The sequence below is a fragment of the Caloenas nicobarica genome, chromosome 9 (genome assembly GCF_036013445.1).
Source record: "Caloenas nicobarica isolate bCalNic1 chromosome 9, bCalNic1.hap1, whole genome shotgun sequence".
Lineage (NCBI taxonomy): Eukaryota > Metazoa > Chordata > Aves > Columbiformes > Columbidae > Caloenas > Caloenas nicobarica.
The window spans coordinates 17,761,482-17,788,636 of NC_088253.1; the positions used below are offsets into that span (position 1 = coordinate 17,761,482).

At 53.0% G+C, this 27,155-nt stretch overlaps 1 protein-coding gene and 1 non-coding gene across 2 annotated transcripts in view; both read left to right on the top strand.

The window, feature by feature from the left end:
- VAC14 (VAC14 component of PIKFYVE complex) overlaps positions 1-27,155 on the top strand; it is a 63,891-nt gene that overhangs the window by 8,100 nt on the left and 28,636 nt on the right. Inside the window, exons 7-13 of the mRNA XM_065640858.1 lie at positions 1,194-1,300; positions 2,244-2,378; positions 2,655-2,807; positions 4,995-5,055; positions 12,410-12,554; positions 12,834-12,899; positions 23,282-23,432. Coding sequence (XP_065496930.1) covers positions 1,194-1,300; positions 2,244-2,378; positions 2,655-2,807; positions 4,995-5,055; positions 12,410-12,554; positions 12,834-12,899; positions 23,282-23,432 — 818 coding nt within the window. The remainder of the gene's footprint in view (positions 1-1,193; positions 1,301-2,243; positions 2,379-2,654; positions 2,808-4,994; positions 5,056-12,409; positions 12,555-12,833; positions 12,900-23,281; positions 23,433-27,155) is intronic.
- Positions 4,045-4,115, top strand: TRNAG-GCC (transfer RNA glycine (anticodon GCC)). The gene has a single exon. It is a non-coding gene; the product is annotated as a tRNA-Gly (tRNA).

Sequence of the window (27,155 nt, forward strand, 5' to 3'; positions counted from 1 at the left end):
AGTGTGGAGGCTGGCTGGGTGCAAGGGCTGTGTCTCGGTTGCTCTCTGTCCATCACCCTCTTATTTTGTTTGCAATTCTTCTGTATAACTGCAGTGAAACCTCATGTGTGTGGTGGGAGACAGAGCAATCTGGCTGGCTGGGCTGGTGGATCAAAGTGTCCTTGGCAAGGACCTCCCTTCCCTGGCTTGTTGTGGCTGGAGTGGCTCTGGAGGACACCATGGTCTGTTTATGCTGGGGGGCAAACTGTTTTGACTCGCTTGAGCTGTTGCTTTCCCAGCCCTTGCATCCAATATCAGAGCTTCAGAGGCTCATGTGTGCTGCTAGGATGGGGTATGAGCTCTGGGAACAAGCTTACAGCACACGAGCCTCCCTCAGCAAGGTAGAGCATCCACCCAGCGCCTCCTGGGTGCAGAAGAAAAGCGAGCATTGTCATAGAATCACAGCATAGTTTGGGTTGGGAGGGACCTTCAAAGCTCACCCAGTGCCACCCCTGCCATGAGCAGGGACATCTTCACCAGCTCAGGTTGCTCCGAGCCCCGTCCAGCCTGGCCTGGGATGTCTCCAGGGATGGGGCATCCACTGCCTCTCTGGGCAACCTGGGCCAGTACTTCACCACCCTCAGTGTAAAAAAATTTCTTCCTTATTGCGAGCTTGCCCCTCAGATCCATTGCTGGTCTCAAGATAGAGGCATTTTGAAGCAGAGGAGTGGCTGGGTGTTCTCAGGGAGGTCAGAAGAACTGGGCCTGTTTTGTCGGGCACAAGTCAGTGGTTGAGATTGGCCTGGGTCTATCCCACTGCCAAACCCTACCAGATCCTCCCCGCTGTTTTGTTTCCCTGTGTCCACATGTCGAGGAACAAGCACCAGAAGCTTTGAGGATCATCTGCCCCCCTGCTCCACTCTCTTCTCCCATCCCAGGGTCATGTTGACCTCAGCAGAGCCTGTGTGGCTGTTTGGGGAGTTGTGGGAAGATGCCAGGAGCTCTGGGCAGTCATGATTTCCATCCTCACAGCTGTGCACAGTCTCAGCCTTGGGGCAGGGCGAGCTTGTCAGCCTCATCCTTCCTGCCCCTGTGCGTAGACACACATGTCGTGCCACCAGCATCCTTACGATGTGTTTGTGTAGGAGCCTGGTCTCTGTAACTTCTCCCTCCGTGGTGTCAGAGTGCTGACCACCTGCTCTGCCTCTCTGCAGGTGCGAAGTGGCTCTTGGGGAGTTCCTCAAGGAGATCAAGAAGAATCCCTCCAGCGTCAAATTTGCAGAAATGGCAAATATCCTGGTGATCCACTGCCAGGCGGCGGGTGAGTGCACAGGACCGAGCTTCAGCATCCGCCTCTGGGTCTGCAGTGCCAGCCACTGGTTCAGGCCAGAAGTTTTCCCACCAGTTTGCCCACTTGCCCTTTTTTTGTCATCATGCATGCAAACTCTGCTGAAACAGGGGACAGGCAGCTCTCCCACAGTTGGCACTACTGATCCCTCAGCCTCAAATACAGGTCTGGCAACCCATCAAACCAGAGGTGCTTGAGAATAAAATATCTTGCTGTGGAGGGCACCTGTGGATATCCAACACATATAGAAGAGTGTCCTTAGGGCTTTATTTTAACTTCTGATGGCACTGGATGCATTAGCAGGATGGTTAAACACCATGTGCCTGGTGCTTTGTGTTAGTGCTGTGCGGACAGTGACAGCGGGTTACGGTGCTTGTTCAGCTTAAACTGCTCTTTAAACATGGCTGAACAGGGCTGGGTTTCTTCTGAGACAGAAAAATAGAAATAAGTCAAAACTGCTTGCTTTGGTTAAACTGATGCCCAATGAGTTTATATTCTTTAAGCCCCAAGTCTGGCCTTGCATCAGCTGACTGCCCCAGCAGTGCTCCCTTTTTTGGAACTTAGGGAGGTTAATAAAACCCCAGGTCTAGGATTGATGCTTGATCCAGACACGTAACTGCTGTGGGTGTGACAGAGGAAATATCCATATGCATTGAGAAGCTTGACAGAAATCTTGGCAAACGACGAAAACCAGATTATGAATCAAACTGTGTTAACTCTGAAACCTAATGATTGTGTTTAATCTCAATGTCACTGCAGATTCAGGTCTTGTCTACCTCTTCTAGGACTAGAGTGTCCTGGACTAGGGTCTCCCTGAATGGAGCAAAGGCAGCTCTCTGCTTGCAGTGGTCCTGTGGATTTGGCTCAGGTGCTAGTGCTGTCCCCCCCCTCACCCTTTTTGTCCCATGTCTTGCAGATGACTTGATCCAGCTGACAGCCATGTGCTGGATGAGGGAGTTCATCCAGCTGGCTGGCCGGGTGATGCTGCCTTACTCCTCAGGGATCCTGACTGCTGTCCTGCCGTGTCTCTCCTACGACGATCGCAAGAAGAGTATCCTTGTAACTCAGAGCTGCTCCCGTTCCTGCTGCAGCAACTTGCAGGGAAGCTCCTGTTTCCTGCCCCTGGAGCACAGGGCCAGCTGTGTGGCTGGAGAGGGCCAGGAGAAGTCCCCCCACCAAGTCCTAAAACCCACACTGGTCCTTCGGACATGAGGGAGTTGCAGTAGCTGGGCTGGGGTGGTGTGGCTGCAGTGGCTTCCCTGTGGCTGGCCAGATGTGGCACCTGGCTATGTGTGGGACTGCATGTTCCTTACAGTGCTCCACTCAGACATCAAGGAGGTGGCAAACGTGTGTAACCAGAGCCTGATGAAGCTGGTCATCCCAGAGGACGATGAAATGGATGAGACCAAGCAGTCAATGACCCTACCGGCAGAGCCCACCTCGCAGGAGTCCCTCTCCAAGACAGAGGCAACATCCAGCAGTGAGTCCCTGTTGGGCTGAGCCCTTAGAGGAGTGAGGAAGGTCAAGGGAAGGTCCTCAGGAGAAGTTCTTGAGTTGGTTTGGTGCCCTGGGGCGGCTGAGGGCACGTGGGACCTCTCTGCTTTCTTTGAGCCCTGGAGTCCTGTTTCACAGATGATCCTCTGCTGAGACAGACGCGTTTGGTGCTCTCTACGTAGCAGCAGCACTGATCTGGTGCTGCAGTGCTGCGTTACTTGTCGATTATCCCTATCCCCTCAGCACACTTCAACTTAGTCATTGAATTGACCTGAAAAAGTTGATTTGTAGTTACATGTTTAGTGTCTCACTACGTAAGAGGGGAAGAGAATAGCCCACCTGTCCTGCAGCGGTTTGGGAGAAGCTGCTGTCACCCAAAGGAGCTCCGAGAGCTATGTTAGTCCTGGGAGAGCATCAACATAGAATCATAGAATAGTTTGTGCTGGAAGGCACCTTCAAAGCTCCCCCAGTGCCATCCCTGCCATGAGCAGGGACATCTTCACCAGTTCAGGTTGCTCAGAGCCCCGTCCAGCCTGGCCTGGGATGTCTCCGGGGATGGGGCATCCACCACCTCTCTGGGCAACCTGGGACAGTGTCTCACCACCCTCAGTATAAAAAATTTCTTCCTCTTGTGCCTGGAGGATGCATATATTGAGGAGGGGTAGAGAGCAGAAAGAAGAAGAATTTTTGTTGCTTTCCGAGTTCATGGTGCTCCTGAGACTGTCATGTAGGTATTGTCCCTGTCTTCAAAATTTCCAAAACAGAAAAGGCAAAAGTTTGCAAGCATGGTGGGAGGCCTGGAAGAGTGTTCATGTAAGAAGACACTAAATGGAGAAGGTCCCAGTGGACCGATGCCTGAAAACAACAGCAACTTTTGCCTCCCAGCATCCCTCTGATGCCGTTGTCCTGGGATGACTAAATGCTCCCTCTAGCACATCTGTGTTGTCCAGGCATGTGAAATAAGTGTAACATTTAGATCATGTGGGCTGATCTGTTTTATTCTTCTGGGGCTGAACGTTCACCCCACTGCTCATCTGAAACAGGTCTGCAAGTGGCTTTTGGAAAATCCTGCCATGAGAGGGAGCGCGAAGGCGGGAGTTAAAAGGCTGAAGGGTTTTATTGTGCAACAGCAGGGGAGTGGAAGATGAGGCAGGGACCTGCGTGGGGCAGCGGGCAAGACAGGCAGGAGCAGGCAGCCAGGGCCTGCAGGCAGCATGCAGGCAGCATTGGTGGTTCAGTGGTAGAATTCTCGCCTGCCACGCGGGAGGCCCGGGTTCGATTCCTGGCCAATGCAGCAGTGTTTTTTTGGAAAGGATAGAGGGGAAAAACTTAGTGCTACCACCCAGCAGCAAAACATTTTCTCTATTCGTCCCAAGGATACTTCATTTTATTAAAATCTATTGCAAAAGAGCTTTGAAGCATCAACAGAAAGTTGAATTGTTTTCTTCTCTACCCCTTTGGGTGAGACTGCACCTCGAAGCAGGTGAGAGCAGACAAACCTGTGACACTTTTGCATCGCCAGCTCTCGGCTCTGCTCCCGATTGTGCTGATGTGGCGGTGCCACTGTGTGTGTGAGTCGAGGCTGTTGGCACAAGGGGGCATGAAGAGTCAAGTTCATCCTGTTGTGCTTTGTCGCTGTGCTTGTAAGACCTAGCTTAAGAGCAGAGCAGAGGCTGGAAAGCTGTTTGAGTCACTTGGCTTCCACGTGGAGTCACACCACGGGAGAGCTTGCCAGGTGGAAATGTCCTGGTCTGGATTTCAGCCTTTGCTGTGCTTGTGTCAGTATCTCTAGGCATTGAAATCTGGACGATGGAAGGCAGCTCTGCGGTCTGAGCTCCTTCTTTGAGAATGGTTGAAACCCTCAGAAGGATGTGTCTGGGTCTCCATTACAGAAAAGGAGACCCAGTTTGGGGCAGAGGTCTGAACCTGTGCAGCCTGCATTTTGCTGGGTAAGTGCAGTCCTGCACCAACTTCATCCCGTACCTTTATCAGTGGAGAAGAGCTTGACAAGCAGTGTGAAAAGCTGGCAGAAGGGATTCCCAGGGACCCTGGACCTTCGAATGATGGCTGGTGGTGCCTTTGCAGAAGGTCATGTAGCTCTTCAGCCTTCAAGTCCTGCTCTCCGCCTTCCCTGCCATCCCATTAACTGTGTCTCCAATTTATCTGCCCCCAGGCTCTCTGGATGCATCTGGTGACTCCAACTTCAGCAACAGCAGTGTCTTCACTGTGACCAGGTAGGGTCTGTTCATTGCTTTGGAGGGGCTTGAGACGAAGGGATGGATTCTCAGGGTGCGGACAACAACTGACAGATGCTGGCAAAGCTTTGGGAAAGGATGGTCTGGGCTGGAAAGCAGTAGTGATCTCCCAGCTCACAATGGGGTGGATGACTGGGGATGCTCTGGGAGTTGACTGCTTCTTTCTGATGCATTTGCACCAAAATGTCTTGACTTTATGGTAAACTGAGGTGTTTGCCCCCCCCGCCAGGAGACCTTGCAAAGCCCCCAGGGAGGTCTGGTGAGGCAACGAGTCTCTGTGCACTCAGAGTCCTGCACCTTGCCTGTCTTCAAGCCCCCATGGTTGGGCACTGTGGCTGAAAGATAGAGGAAGGTGGATGGTTGTCTTGGTTATGGCTCTTCTATCTTGGACAAAATAGGAGGCATTTTGCAGAGGCACCAAGAGGAACGGGTGTGCTGGTCTGCCAGAGGTGCAGAGACCTCATGGGAAAGGTGGTACATGAACTGTCTAGGGCTGGCAGAAGAGCTTGGAGGGTGCTAACCCTGCTTCTGGGCCCCATAGCCCCCTGTGCTGCAGTCCTGGCAGCCCACCACGGCTGTGGGGCTGCGCCGGGGGCCGCACTGTCCGGCTTCAGCTGCCGGAGAGGTGAGGGGCGTTGGGTCTTGGCAGCATTTGCTGCCAGCCTGTCCCCCTACCAGCCTTGCAGGGCATTAGTCATCCCCATGCCAGCAGAGAGCAGCTCCATGCCCAGCACAATCTCTCCCAATATCTCATTGAAACTCTCTCTCCTGCAAACACCTTTCTTCCCATCTAGCTGTCGGTGAATTTGGGGACAAATCCATCTACTCTTATAATGCGTCTTTCCTCCTGCTGCCTGCAGTTCCTTTCCTCAGAGGTCGTGATTTCCAACACTTTTGTTGTGCTGATGCATGTATTTATTTGTTGTTGTGGTACTCAAAATAGGATGCGTTGCTCTAGCTGCATCCTGCCAGCGAGGCTGATCTGTGATGCCCATCACAACACATCCCAGAGCAATGCAAGCGTCAGCTTTTCAGGTTGACTGTCTGTACACTCCGTTCCTTTTGTGCACTCCTGCAAAGCCCAGCTACTCCTTGGTCTTAATGGTGCTCTTAATTTTTTCATCTCTTGAAAGTAGAGGTCTTTGCATTTGTGCCTAGTTTTCATTTTGTGGCTGCTAAATGGTTTTCCCCAGCTTTCCTGTGGTTGCTGTGTCCTGGCCCTGCTCAGCCCTCGAAGTTTAGCAGGTGCTGTAGCAGGTGTGTGTAAGGTTGAAATTGGGAAGGGGAAGGAAAAGGAGAAGCATCAAGTCAGGGGGACGAGTGATAACTGAGTCTCTGTGCTGCTGAGCTCACACCTGGGGGACAGAGGGAGTGAAGATGAAACACGGGACAGAAGCAGGGGAGCTGGAGTGACTCAGTCGCAGTGTCACTGAGAGCCAGGAGAACAGCTGCCTGAGCTGAAGTGCTGGGAAAAGCAATCTGGGACAGCAGGCGAGACCTTTCGCGTCTCTGAAACACCTGATTTTGCAGAGGGACTTGTTCTTTAGCTGTCCTAAGCCCTTTTAAACAGGAGATGCCAGGTTTTATCCTGAGGTTTTACCTGCCCTGAAGCCCATTTCCCCATCCTGTGTGATCTCTGTGCTTGGCTCAATGTTTGGACCTGGAAGATTTTCACTGTGGTGCCCTTTGTGGGGGACTGGCATGGTGCTGGGGGGCCGTACATGGCTGAGAGGAGCCCTGGACATCTGCCTGGTGCTCTGTCTATCCCTCAGTCTGTCTGGCTTGGTCCTGGAGCTGGAGGAAGGCAAGAGCTGGCACCTGAAGCCACTTGTAGCCGTAATTCACGCCAGGGAGCAGGCAGCTGCCTGCACGCTGAATGCCCACTGGGTGTCAAGACAGGACCACAGGAAACCTTTGCGTTGCTTTGAAAAGCTGTGAAAGCCTGCAGACGGAGGAAGTCGCAGCTGCCTTTTAAGATGAAGTCACCCTTTGCTTGTGTTTTTGTTCATTCCCCTCCCCTGCTTCCCCCCGTCTTCCCCGGCAAGCAAGTGATGGAGCGTGGCCCGGCGCCAGGCGTCCAGCTCTCATGCCCCCTTCTCCTGCCCTCCCTGCGCAGCCGTCGGCAGGGGGACAGCCCTGCAGCAGCAGGGACAGGAGGAGGACCTCAGTCAGCAGGGGTGGCGAGCTCATGGCCCCGGTGTCTGCAGAGAGATGTTCTTCCATGAAGGTGCTGTCCAAGAAGATGAGGAGGTCTGAATGCTCCATAAATGGATGCTGGGCACGTTCCCGTGGCCACAGACTGACATGCATGCACCTCCCTGCTCCTAAAACATGCTGCTGGCAATCCAAAATGCTTCCAGAGTAATTGCCAGCTTCCCGGTGGCATTTGCTAGGAAATTGGGACAGTGTCTGTGTCAAGACAGGAACTGGCTCCCGGGAGAGCCTGACTGCGTGGGGCTGGAGGGGCTGTGGGGCTCCCTGTGAAAGTAGGGGTCCCTGCTTCCAGCTTTTGCAAAAAAACACCATTGGAAGTAGACCAGAAGTGAGTTTCAGAGGCACTGGAGCCTTCCTGTGGCCCGGCTGACCCCACCGAGGCTGCGATGGCTGGTGTGAGCCCTGCTCGGGAAGGGGAGGTGGACACGAGGCTGCTGGAGCACAGCCCAGGCTTCCTCCTGCTGGTCCGAGCTGCTGCAGGAGGAGATGCAGACACATCTGTCCTGCCTCACTGGACCAAAACAGCTGGAAAGTGCCTTTTTAGGCTCTTGTGACTATCGGTGTTTCAATACAAGACCTGGATGGTTTGAGACAGCTTCCTAACCACGTTGCTGGGCAGATCGTCAGCAGGGCTGCCAGGGTGAGGTGCGCAGCAGTTGGACAAGGGTGGTGGGACCACGATCCCTCACCAAACCGGGTAAGGGACATGGAGCCTTTGTGGTCCTTCCTGATGTAAAGAAGGCTTCTTGGTTTAGGTGATGTTCAGCAGTACATGGACACCTAAAGCTACTTGTTGCTCTGCAGAAAATGCAGTTGGCTGCCACGTAGCTCAGCTGCCCAAGGCTACATTTAGACCAGACTTTTAAAGGTGGTAGTTAGAGCTTAGTACAAAGCTAAAATTGCTGCTGCTTGTCTTGTGCTGGAAGTCGCTGTAGCCCCGTGCCCAGAGCCTGGCACGCCTCAGGGGTGCACCCAACAAGCTGGAGAGCTCACGGAGATGGTGAACTCTTGAGTGGAGGGTGGGGATGGTGCTGGGTGCCCCGGAGCACCCAGGGGATGGTTGGCTGAAGGCAGCACCATGGCTTGTTTTGAGCTCACACACGAAGCCTGCCTTGAGGCTCCCTTCTCCAGCAGCTTGTCTGGTGGTGTTTGCCTTGCTGCAGTTTTCAGATCCAAGATTTCCTCTTGGCGAGGCTCCTCCTGGCTTCTCTCTGCAGCCTGGAGCGAGGAGATGGGTTCCCTTCCCTGCTCCCACTTCATTGTTGGATGGATGGACTGGAGGAGAACCTCAGGCACGCTGCCCCAGCCTTTTTCACAATGATCTACAGCTCGTGGGACTGGATGCCTCTGCCTAGTCCTCAGCCCCATCGCCGCCCTGGGAGATGAGCTTGCACTGGCGCCGCGGGCACTTCCAGTGCTTGGAAAACCGCAGTGAGCAGAAGGAAGCCAAGAGCACAGAAATGAAAGCAATGGAGGAGGAGAAAGCGACAGCTTGTGGGACCGATAGCAGAGAGGAGCTATTTACCTCCTGGCCGCTGGCTCGAGCCCGTTGAGCAGCACAGCTGCCAGCCCGTATGGGAGCTGCCCTTGTGACTTGGACCACAATGAAAGAACCTGGATATTTCTACCCTTGGCAAGGCCGCTTAAAGGCTAGAGCCTGGCCTAGACCTTAACCTTGTCTGAAAATGGGGTCAGGAAAGCAGCTGGGCTGGGCAGGAGGCCAGGAGGGAGATGACAGTTCAGGCATTGGCACAGAAAAGGCAACCATGGAGGAGAGAGATGGTAGAAGCCCTTGAAGAAAGGAGAGAACTGAGAAAATGAGTTGATAAGGGACATATGGGGTCAAAAACATTGCTGTGGGTTGAAGGCAGTGGGAAGGTGAGCTCTGTTCCTGTGCTGGGGAATGTTTTCTGAGGTGGGGGGACGTGCTAGGGGGTGGGTCTCCTGTCCCACCGCTCAGCTTGAGCAAAGGGTACCAGTATCCAGAGATGAGAGCCTGGTACAGCTCCTGTTGTTGCTCTGTTTGCCCTAAAAGCATGTTCTTGCTGTCACAGGCAAACCACAGAGGCGGCGCCAGGGCCACGTTCATCCTCCAGAGGAGAATCTAGGGTAGTGGGTTAGATGGAAGCAATTGCATCTGACATCTGTCCCGCTGCAGATGCTGGCACTGGGAGCCAGCGTGGCAGGCCCGGAGGATCGCATTAACGCGATTCCGTCACGGCTGCTCCCGCTCCGGCCTGCCTGGGGATTAAGGAGAGCCGGGGCGGGCTGTGAGCCTGCGTCAGAGCTGCTGCCTTCCCCCTGGAAGCTGCCCACGGGAATCTGGTGCCGCTCCAGCTCGGGGGCAGAGGAACGTGGTTGGTGGGAGATTTTTACCCCAGTTTCACATGTTCATCAGACCTCTTGCCTTTCAGGGTAGCGCCCAGGTTTTGTGCTGAGTAAATGATGAGTGGTCTGGAGCATCTTTCTTATGAGGAAAGGCTGAGAGAGCCAGGTCTGTTCAGCCTGGACAAGAGCAGGCTGAGGGGATCTTATTTATCCCGATAAATATCTCAAGGGTGGGTGTCAAGAGGATGGACCAGGCTCTTCTCAGTGGTGCCCAATGATAGGATGAGGGGCAATGGGCACAGACTGAAGCACAGGAGGTTCCATCTGAATATGAGGAAAAACTTCTTTACTCTGAGGGTGCCAGAGCCCTGGAACAGGCTGCCCAGAGAGGTTGTGGAGTCCCCTTCTCTGGAGACATTCAAAACCCACCTGGACGCAATCCTGTGTGACCCCGCTTTAGCAGGTGGGTTGGATCAGATGATCTCCAGAGGTCCCTTCCAACCCCAGCCGTTCTGTGATTCTGTGAAATGAGCTGCTTCTCTTCTGGCAACCTCCCTGACAGGTTTATCTCAGCAGATGCGGGGAGAGGACAGCTGCCGAGGAGCTCTGCACAGCTGCCAGCGCCGTCAGCAGGAGCTGAGCCCGGTGGGGCGGTGGGACATGTCATGGCTGGGGGCTGGTTGGCTCCAGGTGAGCCCGGTGCTGCCCAGCCACATCCTGGGCTCAGCGCAGGTGGATTTTGGGTTGAGCCACCCAGGTGTTGCATGACTGAGGAAGGAGTTTTCACAAGCAATGTTGGCGTAAACTGGGCTGGAAAGGGCTTGTTGCTGTGCTGGCAGAAGTCCAGCATCCTCCGCTAACCGTGCCATGGCAAACGATGCCGCCCTGCGTCCTCCCGCCTGCCTCACAGCGGCGTGGAGCTGCTGGATGTGACATTGTTGAGGCCACCTCCAAACCGGCTGGCTTCACCTGCCACTTCTCTGTGCCGTCCTGGTGGCTGCTTCCCTCTGAAAACATGCATTACCCTAAGGTGTTTTTTCCCCCATCCTGCACAGGTGATGTGTGTTTCAGCATGGAGGTGTAATTGGGTCAAGGATTTGTGCTCCTCCTCCATTGGGAGCCCTGTGCTGGGTGCATGACAGGCTGTGCCACTGCAGCGGGAGCTGCTTTTGCAGGAAAACCAGATATGGGGCTGGTTCAGCGTAGCTTGAATGGCCTGGGACGCTGCTCCCTTGGACATCCCCTCTCCCAAACTCCCTGTGCTCTGGGTCCCTCCTTCCCCTCGGTTCTGCACTTCTGAGTGTTTGGCCCTCAGCAGTTGTTTGCAAGAACAAAGCGAAACTTAATCCAACCCAAAATGCAATTTGTAGCCCCCGGCATCTGTTACGTGAGGCGGATCAAGCCGTCAGATATCTGTGAGAGGCTGCAGCCTCCTCGTCTCGCCCTTACAATGTGTGTCCTGGGGAAGATCAAATCCTATTAAGCTGCAACTCTACTTGCAAATTATACCATGAGAAATCTGCCCCTTAGGAGTTCTTATCAAACGAGGTGCAGAGCAGCTCTGGGCACGTGTGCTAGGAAAATTGGCAGGAGTCTGGTCCAGCCTTGAATAATTCAGTAGCTTGGGTAGGACAGGAGTGACTTAGCTCTTCAGTGCAGCTACCTCTTGGAGGTCTGCTTCAACCGTCTCAAGTCCAAGCGTCTCTCCTTAACCTGATCTCCTGTGACAGGTAATCACCTGTCACCTTCCCACCTCATTGCTATTGAGGAGGTGGGAAACCATCAGGTAGACTTTGGGATCACAAACAAGGCAGAAAATGCCGCTACGTGACTTCTTCTGCTTTGGGGTCTCCTGTCTGTGCTAAATGCAGGTCCCAACTATTTGGAGAAGTAGGGAGTTTTTCACCCAAGTAAGAGCTGATGATCTGCAGGCTGTTGGTGTTATGGAAGAGGCAACATCTTGCTGAACTAAGGGACTTGTTCATCCCTGGTTGATGACCAAGAGTTGTCTTCATCTCTTGGGAAACAAGATGACATTTTCAAGGCAGCCTTGTTGCAGAGAGCTGCATCCCAAAAACCTGCCAGCCAGGGCATCCTCAGCATGAGTCTGCTGGGATTAGCAGAGACTGGATGTCCTCGCCTGGCTAAGGAGCATCAACAAGTGGAGTTTGAGGACATGTGAGTTGACGTTCTCTGGAGTTCGTTGAGCTGATCAAACTTGAGTTGGATTCTGAGTGTGTTTTATGGGTCTTTAGTCTTCAAACCCCAAAACCTCATGACTGCAATATGGACCGGTTTCTTAACACAGCCACAGTACTGGATTAATGTAGCACAGAGTCTTTTCATGTACGGGTACAAGCTGTTTTGGGAAAGTGGTAAACCTTGAAATCTGGAAGATTTCTCTTGATTCCAGAGCAAGTTTTTGGTGTGCTGCTGTGCTTCCCCAGCTTGTGATGCCACTCAGAAGCTACCCATGCCACATGGGCAAACCTGGCCATGCCCAGCCGTGACCTCACAGCCTGCGAGCCCAGAGCTTGCTTCCCAGCTGTCATAACTCTTGAAGACATCAGCACAGTTCTTGGGTTTGCCATGGGCAGATCTGGATGCACAGAATAAGAAATGGGGGTGGCTGGGCTGAGTGGGGCAGGAGCAGACCAAGAGGACAGTCGAGGTTTCTTAGGGTTTGAGCTGAAATGTTGGATGCAGCCTCTGGTATGTTGTAGACCTGGCCACCATGGGAGGAGTGTGTTAGGCATCCAGCGCTGAACCAGCCTCTCTCTTTTCCATGCAGCTCTGAGAGGATCCAGGTGACCCTGAACCTGGATGGAATAGTTCAGGTGCTGGACTGCCACCTTCATGACACGTCCATTGGGATGATGACCAGAATTGCAGTCCTGAAATGGCTCTACCACTTGTACATCAAGACTCCTCGTAAGGTAGGTCAGGGACTCTGCATACAAGCCTGCTGCTTGGTCCATGGGACTGCGCTTGTCTGCTCCCACTCTGCTTCGTGCCATTGAATTGGCTGCAATTATCTTGGCAGCGTTGCAACCAAGGGCCCACCTGCCTTTTCTGAGAAGGCTTTGGCTGCTGGGTACCCAGCTTAGGTGGAAAATGCTGGTGAAGCTCTCGGCAGCCTCCTCTGAGGCGAGAGGTCCCGTGATGGAGGATAAGCAGGCCTGTAGGACTGATGCCCTCTGTCTTTCTGGTTCTAGATGTTCCGACACACTGACAGCCTCTTCCCTATCTTGCTCCGGACCCTCTCAGACGAGTCGGATGAGGTGAGTGCTGCAGCTGCTGCAGAAGTCCTTCTGAAAGCTTACTGTCTCCACATCCAGCTGGGCTTTGGATTTTTTGTTTTGTTTGAACCAAGCGATTTTGTGAGGCTTGGCCAGTGCTGGCACTTGGGGGTTTAACCATGTTGGCTAAACTAAAGAAGACCCAACGCAGAGCCTGCAGGTAACTGCCTAGCTGGAGCCTGGCTGTCTCAGGCTGGTGTGTTTGGGATCCTCTGTTTGTATAAACCTTCCTCTCCTTTTCTGAGAGCTGATCTCTCCAAGCCAACTCCTAAAAATCCTTTTTGCCTACCTGGGAAGACGCCTGGGGCTTCAGGTCCCAGAGCTGGTATCTTCCCCATGGGGCTGGGTCATAGACAGGTCCTTGGGGAATTTGAGTGCCTTGTGACAGCTCTGTAGAGATGCGAGAGGATCATACTCTGGCCAGTGCTGCAAAATCCAAGTCATGGGATGGTTAAGCAGCGCCCAGTGATAGCAGGGCAGCATCAGCCTTGCCTGATGGGGCTGCAGGAGATGCCCAGGGGCATCAGGTTGTCTGGGAATCGCTCTACTTGGAAGCGAGCAAAGAAAATCAGGCAGCAAGGCGCGCTCTGCTCTGCTCTGGTGAGACCCCCCTGCAGTGCTGGTCCAGCTCTGGAGTCCTCAGCACAGGACGCACATGGACCTGTTGGAGAGGGGCCAGAGGAGCCACAGAAATGATCCGAGGCTGGAACAGCTCTGCTGGGAGGACAGGCTGAGAAAGTTGGGGCGTTCAGCCTGGAGAAGAGAAGGCTCCAGGGAGACCTTATTGCGGCCTTTCCATACTTAAAAGGGGCTGATAAAAAGGATGGGGAGAGACTTTTTAGCAGGGCCTGTTGCAACAGGACAAGGGGTGATGGTTTTAAACTAAAAGAGGGGATATTCAGGCTGGACATGAGGAAGAAATTTTGTACAGTGAGAGTGGTGAAACACTGGCCCAGGTTGCCCAGCAAGGTGGTGGATGAACCATCCCTGGAGACATCCCAGGCCAGGCTGGACGGGGCTCTGAGCAACCTGAGCTGGTGAAGATGTCCCTGCTCATGGCAGGGGTGGCACTGGATGAGCTTTGAAGGTGCCTTCCAACTCAAACCATTCTGCGATTCTATGAGTGAGCCAGCTCTGCCTTCGCTCTCCTGCCTGTGCCTTGCCCCACCACGGTGCTCTTCATCTCCCAGACTGCTCCCTTCCTGAGGTGCTGCGCCATTTTCCAATTTCCTTGTCTTTCTTCCTCACCCTTCTGTTTTCCTTCCAGTCATCTGAATTTTGGCATCTTTGTTGTCTTCGCCCCCTCTCCGTTACACCTTGGGGCATTTCTAGTGCCTGGGTGGGAGGCTGGCAGCTCCGGCACGCAGCTGGCCCGGGCACCGGCAGCGCTTCTGCCGTCAGCCGAACACCTCATGCCCTGAGCTGCCAATGATCCCGGCTGGGTTTTTGGGCCAGACCTTCCTCGTGGAATAAATATCACACGCTCTCCGCTCTGCCTTACATGCTTAGGGCATCAAACCCCAACCCTGCAATAAATCCCATGTGCGAGGGGGTTGTTGAGAGAGGAGGGGAGGGAGTAAGCAAGTGAGGGAATGACTTGCACTTGCAAAGGCAAGCGACTGCCTGGCTGTTTTCCATACCCTGCTGCTTACGATGCAAACCTTTCCAAAAGAGTCCCCAAGCACACATCTGCCTTTGCAATGCTCTAGAAAGCCTGCATCTTGCAGATAGTCTCTTCAGCTTGGCAGGAGATTGCTGTGAGTCATGTTGCAATTACACTGCTTATTAATATTTGAAAAAAGCAGTGAAGAAAGGACCCTGGTGATGCATTTCCTCCATGTGACATAACTGGGAATGGCTCAAAAGTAATTTTAAGCTGATTTATTTAATCCTGTCTTCTATTTATTTAAATGTTTGGAGGGGAGGGGGGTTTAAGGAAATCCATAGACGAGTCAATCCATTAAACACCATCGCTCAGCTGGCTCCCAACCAGATTTGCTGCTCTCTGCAGAGGAAATAGAAATGACGGAAATAGTCATGGGCGTTTTTGGGAACGATGAGGACAGACTGAGCTAGCAAACCTGCAGTGTCAGTGCCTATTAGAAAAGGGGATGCAGGGTGGTCTCTCAGCCATTACTCCCTGGTCAGTACAGTATTTTCTGCACATTCACGTTGTCCTGGAGCGGATGAGGATCCCCAGAAGCTCTTGGCTAATGGGCTGGGGGGCTCTGGGTTAGTGTGGGGTCCTATGTGAGCTTAACCCATCAGTTCTCTTATGGGGAAGAACCTCCATCCCCTTTCCAGGTAAGTCTCCGCATGTTGTATCATGTAGCACAAGGTGTACACGCATCTTCAGGGTATCTTTTTTGCTGTCTTCATCCTGCGATACTGCCCTCCTCGAGGGAGCCTGGCTGGGCAGCAGTGCCGATACCATCTTTCTTCCCAGCAAGGCTGAACATCCTTTTGCAGAGCCCCTGGCCCCAAACACAATTTAGATGCTCTCCTGGTGCACCCTGAAGCTGTCACTTCTCGCTATCTTGTCTCACCGAAGGAGAATCTAGCTTTGGAGGGTCAGTGCTAGTCAGGGCTTTGCACCTGACTGAAAGACTGTGCTCAGGCACCTTATTTTTAAGGTCTGGTCTCGCTGAGCTGCTCCAGGTCTCTTTGTGCGCTTGCCATAAATAATCAAGCCCAAAGCAAGGAGAGACTCGCACTGGATGGAGCTGGATTTGTGCCCTTTCAGTTGTCACACCTGTTTTTATCGTTCAAGTAGCACAAGGTGTTGCACCACCTCCACCATGCTGAACAGGGGCCAGTATCTCATGGTACATCCGCGGTGTCCTGAGTCATCTCTGCTTTCTCTCCTGTTACCCTTCCTACCCAGTTCTCAGGCGCCAAGAAAGAAACGGACAAGAGACCTAGTTAAGATTCACAAAGGCAGCCCGGAGAAGTTGGAGCAAAGCTGAAGCAAGCAGTTCCCTTTGATATGTAGACAAGTCAGGATACAAGGATTCCTGGCTGTCAGATGCTGCACTGCATCACCTCGCGCCAGTTCCCGTGATTCCCCAGCGGGGAGATGCTCCAGCCTGCATTCGAGACCTGGTTTTGAAGACAATCTTTAAAAGCCCTGGTTAAATTTTGATGTGCTTAAAAACTTCCTCACAGCTGCAAGACTAACAGGACCCCACTGGGAGTGGGGGTTTTTCTGCCCAAGCTGCTCCTTTCATCGCAGCGAGTCTTGCAGCCCTGACACCTGGGTGAAGAACTGATGTTAGAAAAGGTGAAAAGTCAAAGCCCAAATGCTTTTTTTTGGGAGCAGTGGGTTGTCCCTTTCCCCCCACAGGTTAAAAGCACCACTGCTGGTAGGCACTGCTGAAAAGCAGACCTGTTCTTCTTCGGGTTATCTCCCTGGGCAACCTCCTGGTGCAACGGCAGCTTCTGAAGTAACTGTTCAGTCCTTCCCAGCTCGACCCAGGTGCTGAGTTCAGGTGGACACAACAGGCAGTGAGGGTATTGCTGAGAAAACCATGACACAGCAACGCTGCTGGTTTTCTTTCTTTGTTTTTCCTTCCTCTGGCTCCAAAACCGGGTTGTTTCTTTACAGCTGAACATATTCCTGTTTGCTTATCTGCTGCTCTCAATCTTGCTGGAGGTTGGAAGTTGTGCTGGGACTTTTATCTGACTCATGCAGGAATGACGCATGAGGTGGAGCTGGATGTGAAGGAGGGTAGACTTCGGCTTCCTCTCAAACTCTGCTAAAGTGAAAACCTACCTGTGTTTATGCAGTGCCCAGGCAAGGCTTCGAATACAGCAAGAAGATCCAAATGATTTCATAGCTTGCTGTTGCAGCTGTATCTCTAGAGCATCCTGCAGAAATCTATTCCTGGCACTGGACAGGAGCTGGTGCCCTTTCCTAGAGAGACTTTAGCTAAGCCTGGGCTACCGCTGCCTGTGGAGGTCGTGATGGACTTTGAACGTCTGTGTGACCATCAAGCCAATTTCTCCATGGCAAGCTGAAACATTTTGCCCCTCTGTTGGGTTTCCAGTATTAGACTAGAAGAAGAAGAACTTTATTGCAGAGACCTTATTGCGGCCTTTCGGTGCTTAATAGGGGCCTGTAAGAAAGATGGGGAGAGACTTTTTAGCAGGGCCTGTTGCGATAGAACAAGGGGTGATGGTTTTAAACTAAAGGAGGGGAGATTCAGGCCAGACATGAGGAAGAAATTTTGTACAGTGAGGGTGGTGAAACACTGTCCCAGGTTGCCCAGCGAGGTGGTGGATGAACCATCCCTGGAGACATCCCAGGCCAGGCTGGACGGGGCTCTGAGCAACCTGAGCTGGTGCAGATGTCCCTGCTCATGGCAGGGCTGGCACTGGGGGAGCTTTGAAGGTCCCTTCCAACACAAACCATTCTGTGATTCTATGGGGGGAAAAGAGCGGGGCAGGGAAGGAAGGAAAAAAAAAAAGAAAAAGAACTCACAAAAGGAGCCAGGAGAGACGGGGTTGTAAGCAATTTCTGTTCTGTGATTCTATGAACCCCAGGTATACTGGTATTCATCTCTCTCCTTTGCTGTGAAGTCGTACACCTCTCCCGTGTGTCCTGCTGCAGCACCGCAGGGTTTTGAAGCCCAGGTCTCTGTCTTGCTCTCTGAGCTGTGCTGTCCCGCTAAATCCTGGCGAACTTCTCCCATCACGCCCAATTCCGAGTACAATGAAGCTGACAAAAACTTGTGCCAAAGCGAATATCTGCTTTAGTGTGGTTTGGTTTAGAGCTTTGCTCTGTTGGTTTTAGAGCCATTGTACTCTGGCATTTAATTCACCACAGCCGAAATATTGTGACCCCGTGCAAAGCAGAGGGTGTAAACTAAAGACCGCGAAGAGGAGAACTCTAATGTACATGTGCTTGGCTTTTATTTTCATTGTTTTGTTGTTAAAGCTTCTCCAGAGAGAGACTCAAAGCTACACAATACTGAAGCAGAGAGGCTACACATTTTCAAGAGGGAAGTTAAGCTGAGGATGAGCTCAGGACTGAAATGATGGGGTATAGAGAGAGGTATATAATTTCAGTTGGATGGTGGAAAATGTGGTCAGCCCAGCTTGCTGTATGTGGAAACAGCCCCTAAGCAGAAGTCTGAAGGCAGGGTGGGGTGATGCTTTCTCTGAGGGCTTGAGGCATTGCAAGGGTACTGGGTTGAAGGATAATTTGTGTGTTGCACCGTGCAGGAATAGGAAGTTCCTTGAGGGGAGCACGATCCACAGGGAGCTTCTTGGCTCAGCACCAGTTCCAGACTGTAATTGCAAGGCTAGCGTGTATGTATGCATATACAGTTTATACTTATACGGAACAACTAGTGGTAAATTGGCAGTTTGGGCTCAAGGTGATGCCTGTAGCATTCCCGGGTGACATCGTGGAGCAAACCAAAACCACAGGAAACCTGCCTGCCGCAGGCAATCGCTGTCCCAGAGACCTGGCTCAGGTGGGTTGCGATTGCCTGGCTCCTTGGGGTGCAGAGGGAGGTGCTGGATGGGAGACAGGGCAGCAAATAAAAGCAAACCCTTCACCTGTCATAAGTGCTGGGACTCTGGGTGCTGAATTTGAAGGGGTTGCAGGTATTTGACCCGCCACAGCGTGACCTGCGGGGATGCTCCGGGGCAGCTCTGGCTTTCTTCAGGCCTGTCCCTCTGGCTGGTCCTGTCCTGCCTCCTTCCCCCTGGTGCGTGAAGAAATAGTTCATTGGCATCCCATCCTGTGAGTGGTATCAGGTAACATGCATGTTAAGCTGCCCATGTGCTAATTAAACACTTTTTTTAGAGGTGCTCTGAGCTGTGACAGTGCTCGTGCTCCTGCCACTGAGGATGCTGCAGGTCCTGCCCTCACACACCCACAGCAGGGAAAAAATAGGGGATTTACAGGAGAGGAGATAGGGATTTTTCAGGTTGCAGCTTGGTTTTGGGTGGTTATGGCCATAATACCAAGTGACCCCCCCCACCGCATTTGCTGATGCTGTGAGCGTGTGTTAGCAGAACCTGGCAGGATTTACGGTGGGGAGGAGAAGAGAGACCCCCAGCCTCGCTGCCGCCTCTCTGCTCCCCATCCCCTCCTGGCCACAGGCTGAAATCCAGCGGCTGTAACAGGGTGAAAAAAAAAAAAACAGGTCTTGGCAAGACCATGGGATAAAAGTTGCTGTGCCGGGGACCTGAAAAGAGATCTGTTTAAATTGGTGTGGGAAGACTAATGGTGGTTTTTCATTTCTTTTGCTGTCTTTAAAGCCAGTGGAGGCGGGGGGGATGCAAGTTTGCTTTTCACACCGTGTGTGTCTGGGGCTCAGCCAGCCTCGCTGCTGGCCGCTCTTGGCTCCGGGACTGCCAGCCTGTGCTCACCTCCCCTCCCCTGGCTACGGCTAAAAGGTTTGGAGGGAGAAAAAAAAATAAAATAAACCAAGGCCTCTGGGGAAGCCTCGGTGCCTGCTGCAGCAGCAAGGAGCTGCGCTGGAGCAGGAGGAAACACCAGCAGCATCCTCGGTTTTCCTGGTCCCCACCGAATCACTCCTCAGCCCGCTACCTTGCCGGTAATGCCGTGGGGTTTTCCACAGCCACTCTGATCTTGGTCTCCTTTGAAGAAGTGCTTTGCAGTCCTTAACCTTCCTGTTCTCCTTCTTGATGGCATCTTTCTTTAGCTGGATTCCCGTCTTCTCCTTGGCAAGAATAACCTCGTCCTGGTGTCCTGTGCCCCATTTCATTGCCCTGGGACACCCAAGGCCACCTCTGAGCACCTCCCTGCTGCACACAGGCCTTTTAATCTTTTCCCTTTTTTTGATAATTTTTTTAATTTTTCCATAAATACCAGCAAGGACAGCATCTTCAGGAGCTCAGTCCCTGTCCTTGCCATTGTGTGCGCCCCAGGAGCTGCTGCTGCCACCTGCCCTGGTAGGCAGTGTGTACTGCAGGGTGTTGAGTCTCGCTCCCCAGGATTTGAGGTCACCTCCCTTTCCTCTGCAATGTGCCAGGGCCAGCCCAGTGTTTTGGCCAGAGGGAAAGTCCTCCCTGGGAGCATCAAGGTGATGCTTTGCATATGGGAGGTGTATCCATCCACCATGTGCCATTCGGGGGCTGCTTTTCTCCTGCTCTTCCTCTGTGTTGCCGCCGCCGACAGAGCTGGTCTTGGCTCCATTCAACCAGAACAAGTGGCAAATTAACCTGACCTAAATCTGGAGAAGCCAGAGAGACCAACAGTTCTGCATGCCCTCAAAAATCTGTGCTCTGGGGGCAATACAGGAAGAAATCTTGCCTATTCCCAGGGAGGAGAAATAGCTGCTTGTTTATAACAGCTCATTTATAACTGTCTGACAACCTACTCCTTTTTCCCCGGCTGTGCAAAAAGCTCTTCCCTCTCCATGCTGCTCTTCATCCCCGTGCGACATCAGTCAGGTCTCCCCACTTCCATCACGATGCTGCTTTCCCTGCTCCTTCCAGCTCATGCTAACCGGCCCCACGCTTGCCCGGAGCAGGAGCAGACTGCCCTACATCTCACCACCGCTCAGAAACCTTCATGGAAATCCCTCCCGGGCTGGGAAAACATCCTTGGTTGGCTGCTCCTCTGGGCTGGCCATCGGGATCGGGTCCGACGGCCGCTCAGCTCCTGACGGATGGGACCCGCTGGCTCCTGGCGCAGCCGGCTTGTTGCCATGGCAATGGCAGGATATTGCTTTCTTACAGCCTCCTCGCTCGCACAAAGCCAGCCACCGGCTCCAGCTTTGCTTTGCGCAGGGATGTGCGGTGCATACCAAGCGCTCCTGGCTCTCCTCTGTCCCCAGCTGGGAACCCGCTCCGGAGCGTGCAGGGAAGAAGCAGCAGGAGCTGGAGCTCTCTGCCTCTTTCCCACGGCTGGAAAACTCCGGGTCTTTACGGCCGCCTGCTCCTCCTCTTCCTCCAGATGCTCGTGCACCTATCCCTCCTGCTTCTTATTTCCTCTAAGTTTTCCAGTTGTAAAATCCAGCCTGTGCTGGTTTTTTTTCCACCTCCTGCCTGTGACTTACGCAGTTGGCTTGTGGGGACACCCCTTAACCTCTGCAAAGCTCAAGAGGTACAGCCATGCCCTTGCTGCCGGTGCATCCCGAGCCCAAGCAGCATCTCAGAGATGGGGCTTGGCACATGGCTCTGGAAGATTGGATCAAGAATTCAACCTCACGGGATAAGCATGGCTCTAAATGATTTGGGAGGCAGCAGGAGTGATTTCTGCCGAGCCTAGGGTCTCAGTCCTGTTTCCCGATGCTGTGGGAGCTGCTGGTGAAGTCTGTGCTGGACAACAGCCCAAGCCCTCAGCCAGATGGGAGGGCTGGGAAGGGGCATCAGGGCAGCAGTGGTGCCAATCAGGGGTGGCTGGTTCATGCTGTACATCAGCCATGTGTTGTTATGTCCTTGGTATGGTAGGATACGTCATCCTGGTTGTGTTGGCTTTGGCAAAATCAGTAGCATGAACATGAGTCCCAGCTCTCACCCGCTTGCTGGCCCTGGTAGCCAAGTCCTGAGTCTCATTTGCCAGTTTTAGCCAAAGACAATGAGACTTAGAAACATCTACGGGTGTTATTTTCCCAGCTGTGAGAGTTTGAGACCCAAATTACTGCCTTTCCCCGCTCAAAGGCTGAAAGTTCAGCTGAGCCATGTGATTAACCACCAGAGAATCCACATGGGCCTTCAGGAGACCAGGGATCATGAGCTCAGCTCAGGAGCATCCTCTGCTTGAAACAAAACGCTGTCAGCATCGCTTTATCTGAGCCACCAATGCTTGAAAGCCGGTTGGAGAGAGAGGACCAAGGTCTTTCCTCTGCCAGGGACCACAGACCCTTCCCTGGCAGAGGATGGAGGCTGGCGATGGCAGTGACCTCCTGTGCTGGCAACCAGGTCCCATCCTTGACAGCATCACAGAGGTGCCATATTCTTCAGGGACAGCAGTACGAATTGCTGTTGTTGTTGTCTTATTTTTTTTCCTCCCCTGGGGAGCTGCAAACTGGGACTTAATCATGTTTATAAGCAGAGGGTCTTCCCCGGCGTGCCGGAGCTTCGTGGTGCCCACAAAAGGCTGCTTCCCCACAGCCAGCGCTGCACCTAAGCCTGGGCACCTCGCTGCCTGCTCAAGTACTGCCAGGGGCTTGAAAATCAGCCCTAATTTAAAACAAACAAACAAACACCCCCCCACACAAAAAAAACCCAACACCAGATATAACCACATACACACAAAAAAAACCAAAACCAACCAAACAAACCCCCCCCCCCCCCCCAAAAAATAAAAATAAAACCAAACCAACAACAACCAGAAAACCTCCACAGCTTAAGATATCTGTGCAACAGCAAAACCCAGGGGCTCCTGTATCTCTGATCTTTAGAGGTCATATTTTCAAGTTCCGCACTATCAAAAAAAGAGTAATTGGCTTTTTTGTTCAGGGTGTAAGGGTTTTTTTGCACAACTCTGGAGCTTAAACTCCCTTGTAACTGCAGCTCCTCAGGAAGATGCCATGTGAGAATACATGGAAAGCCTGGAACACTGTGCTGCTGGGTGAGGGGTGGTCGGGGATGTGCTGTGCTGGATGCTGACTGGTCAGACATGGCAATCGGCCCTTTTTGGCAGCCTTTCTGCTCTGCACAGCCCTGCTACACTCTGAGCATCAGGGATGGCTGATGAAACATCTAGACCCAAGGACATTTGAATGAAGCAGGGCCCAAAATAGCCTGAGACATGAGAAGGGTTGAAGACGAAAAAAACCCACCCACCCTGTAACAACTTCTCCAGAAATGCTATATTTAGACTAATTTGGTGACTTCTGGAAGGAAAGAGCTATGAAATCCGAATGGCAGCTCTGCCTCGTTGTCCTGAGTGTAGGCAGCTGACCCGGGTTGGGGGCAGAGAGATGTTTGCCCCCTAGAGCATCCCTGTCCTCCTGCTGGGATTGTCCCAAATCTGCGGTTGTGAAGGGGAGTGTGGAAGTAAAGCCCAGGCCTCCCCAAAGTGGGAAGAGAGAGAAGCAAACCCTGCTCCTGGTTGCATAAATTAGATTTAATTTCAAATGTTCCCTTGGGACTCCCAGAGCAGAAACTTTTTTTTTCTTTTCCCTCCCCTTTTCTCTTTCCTGCCCCATCCCCTCTGTAATCACTTGAAACTTCCACTTGGAACCCTAGAGGTTCCAAGAACCCTTGGAACCCTAGAGGTTCTGTCTGGCTCTTTTCCCTACGCCTTTCTCGATGCGCTGAGATTTGCTGTTTGCTTCCTATCTCGCCCTCTCCAGCCGTGGGTTTGGAAAGGAAAGGTCACCCTACCAGCTGCCACCACCCCTGTGCCTGCTCACCCCACGCCGTCCCTCTCTCCACAGGTTATCCTGAAGGACCTGGAAGTGCTGGCTGAAATCGCGTCTTCCCCGGCAGGACAGACAGAGGGTCACGGTCCCTCTGACGGCTCCGATGTGCGACCTGGCCCGGTGGAACTTCACATCCCAGCCAGGACCAGCCAGCTGAGCTCCTCCGGTGAGTGCTGCAGCTCTGGCTCATGTTTTGGGGACTTAGGACTCTGCTTTGGGGATTTAGGACTCTGTTTAGCAGCAGGATGCTGCAGGGGCTAATGTGAAGCGATGTCGGCATTGTCCTGTTTTTCACAGGACCTTGGGTGCCAGCGGCTTCTTTCCTTGTAAAAACACTCAGAGCTCTAAAACCGGTTCAGGATGGGATGCTGGCTGCAAGCCCAGGTGTCCAAACTATAGACAGATCTGCAGAAGGTTCAGTCGGTGCCTATGATGTTGCCTGTTCAAGGCTGCCCACGTTGACTATGGACTGCTCTTTTTCTCTGTGTCCAGTAGACCTCAGGAGAGAGATGAAGAGGGACAATCCTATTTTCTGGGGACTTGAGTGGTTAAAAAAAAACCCAAACCTTTAATTAATTATCCCGGCACATTGGGAAGTTTTTTCCACATTCCCTTGTCTGTGGCTCATCCTTCGCGGTTGCTTGGCTGCCCCTTCTGCTCGGCTGCTGCTATTTAAGGGCGTCCCTGTTGTACTCCCTGGGCCAGGTCGTCTCGGCCAAAAGCACATTTCATGTCAGCTTTGGATCGCAACCCGCACGCAGAGCCAAGGCTGCCTCTCCCCGCACAGGACGTGGCCACGAGGCCTCGCAAAATCACTGTCGGAGAGGGAGGCTTTGCTTTCTGCTCCCCAGGCTTTGTTTTCTCTGAAGATCCTGGATCACTCACCTATCCCTGGGCTTAAAAATGTCCGTGCCAGCAACCAGATCAGGTTTTGGGTTGTTTGGGTGTTTTTTGTTTGGGTTTTTTTTTCAGATCTACCTGTTTCACGCTAGCAGGCTCTGTGATGGAGGGGTGGGGGTACAATCCAAGCCCTCCACAAGTCTCCTCTATCCTCCCAGGGTCAGAAGTGAGACCGCCGGGGTGGAGCGGCTCCCGCGGCGCTGGCCGAGCAGCTGAGGAGCTGCAGCTCAGCTCACGCTGATGCTTGTCTGAGGTTTCCTTCCTTGTGGATGAGCTAAAAATAGCAGGCGGGATGGCGTGGATCCTAACGGCTGCCGTGGCCCCTGTGAGCTATCTGGAAGAGCAACTTGGCTTCGCTTATGTTGAAGTGTTAACGTTTGAAAAGAGTCTGGCTCTCCCCACGTCGAGCAGATCTGCTGGAGCTGGAGCTCCCAGTATGGGGGCAGCGTGCCCCCACACAGGTCCTGACAGGCTCTGGCTTCCTCACCTGCTTTCCTCTTCCTTGTAATGCATCGGAAAATTGTTTTTTTCGAAATTTAGTTGGAGCTGAGCTTTGCAGAGTCGCTGGCTTTTACCCAAAGGCAGATGCTTTTGGGGAGGGGAGACGAGTCAAGTCGTTGGCCTTGGACGTGTAACGCGGCCCCAGTTCTGTCTGGCTCTGACCACCCAGGGCTGAGAGTGGATCAGCTGCTGGGCTCCAGCTCCAGGGGGAATCGAGGGGTCGCAGCTGGGCCAGGACCCTCCTGGATTACTCCTGGAAAAGCAGAGGCTCTTGGAAAAGACTCTTTTTGTCGGAAGGAAGGTTGTTTGAAGGCGGGGGCTCTTTTTGGAGCAGGAGAGTGGCTAGTGGAAATCCCTACGTCTGTGCATGGTCCTGGGATAGTGATGGACAGTGAGAGCTAGTGAACCCAAATTCTGCCCCGCAGGCTGATGTGTTTGTGAGTTCAGTCCTTCCCAGGCAAAAAACATGAGACGCTGGTACTGAAAAGAGGGTGTTCCCCTTTCTAGGGTCACTGGTTTTGTACTGGGATGCATGGGAGCATTCCCCAGGCACATCTCCCTGGCTAGCACCGCAATTTCTCAGCAGTAGGGTGCTATTGCACCATTGGAGGGACGGCTGTGGGGTACCAGTGCTTCTCCCCAGGGTTAAATCATTCCATTCCCATCACCACAGTTTAGACCAAGATGCTATTGGAGCTGCTAGTGCTCGGGTCTGCTCCTCTCCTGCCTGTCTAAGGATGCAGTCGGTGGCTTGCAGGTAGACAAGCATGGGCACCCCGTAAAACCTTTGAGCTCACAGCGGGTTTCCGTGCTGGGCTCCCTGTTTTGGCGCTCCAAGCTTTGCCACCCGAGTGGCAAGGGCAGGAGTGGGGCGGAAGGGGCCGGTGCCCCCGTGGTCTTCCCCCCCAGCTTCCTCTCACTCCCTTTCTTCCCTCTGGATGTGTTTATGCAGTTGTTTCCCTGCCATTGAGTTCGGTTTCCTTCAGATGCTGGGTTGATTAGTCAGGAAAGCCGTGTCCCACTTCCGCAGCCTGTTCCCAGCTCCAGTTTTTATTTAGCCGCTTTGTTCTCCAGTTACGTAAGGTCAGCTGCCCTCGACGCCTTCTCCAAACACAATGAGCTGGGGCCAACCCAGCCAAGCGCTGCTTGGGAGACCCGACATCTCCTGACCTGCTCCAGCTGCCCTGGGAGAGGCTGGCTGGGTGCTGAGCTCCATCAGTCTGTCCTTGGGTCTCTTTTGCCCAGTTTTCTGTGACAAGATCTGCAGGGCTGTGCCCAAGAGCTTCCTGCTTCTTGGGCTGATGGTACAAGCACCCATCAAGTTTGTACGATGGCAATCCAGCTGCTTGCTTTGCTTTGTTTTGCCAGCCAGGTAGAAGTTGGGACAAGTAGCAGACGACCCAAGAGTGGTTGTCACCAAGTTCAGCAGGTCGAGGGAGGTGATTCTGTCCCTCCAATTTGGTGAGACCCCCCTGCAGTGCTGGTCCAGCTCTGGGGTCCTCAGCACAGGACGCACATGGACCTGCTGGAGAGGGGCCAGAGGAGCCACAGAAATGATCCGAGGCTGGAACAGCTCTGCTGGGAGGACAGGCTGAGAGAGTTGGGGCGTTCAGCCTGGAGAAGAGAAGGCTCCAGAGAGACCTTATTGCGGCCTTTCCATACTTAAAAGGGGCCAATAAGAAAGATGGGGAGAGACTTTTTAGCAGCGCCTGCTGTGACAGGACAAGGGGTGATGGTTTTAAACTAAAAGAGGTTGAGATTCAGGCTGGATATGAGGAAGAAATGTTTTATACTGAGGGTGGTTAAACACTGGCCCAGGTTGCCCAGCGAGGTGGTGGATGCCCCATCCCTGGAGACATCTCAGGCCAGGCTGGATGGGGCTCTGAGCAACCTGAGCTGGTGAAGATGTCCCTGCTCACGGCAGGGGTGGCACTGGATGAGCTTTGAAGGTCCCTTCAACCCAAACCATTCTGTGATAGCACAAGGACAAGCCCTCCAGCCCAGTCTCCAGCTCTGCACTGCACAGGAGGAGAAAGCTCTCTCCGAAAGGATGCCAAAACCATCCGCTGCCGGAGCTGATGGGGATGGTGCCAAACCCCCTGAGCACCTCACGCTGTAGGAAGTTTACTGGGAGGTTGACTCTGTACGTGGCTGCACTAACACATGTGAGGTCATTGATTTCCACCGGCAGTGCATGGATATTGCAGGAGTCGGTGGATTACTCTGAAGGAGTTTCCCTGAGAAACATCATCTGTTGAATTCAGACTTGCTGTATCCCCATGGGAGAACATGTGGTACTCCAGTGGCTGGACCGAGCTTGAGATGTGCTGCAATAGGGGTTTCCTGTCGCCATCTCTTTGAGGGCTTTTGTTCTCAGTGAGCCAAACAATTCCCTTTACGTTGTCTGTCACTTCATTTTTGTAATCACAGATCTGCAGAGATGGCCGAGCAGCATGAAGGTTCCACCTCCAAATGATCTGGAGAATGT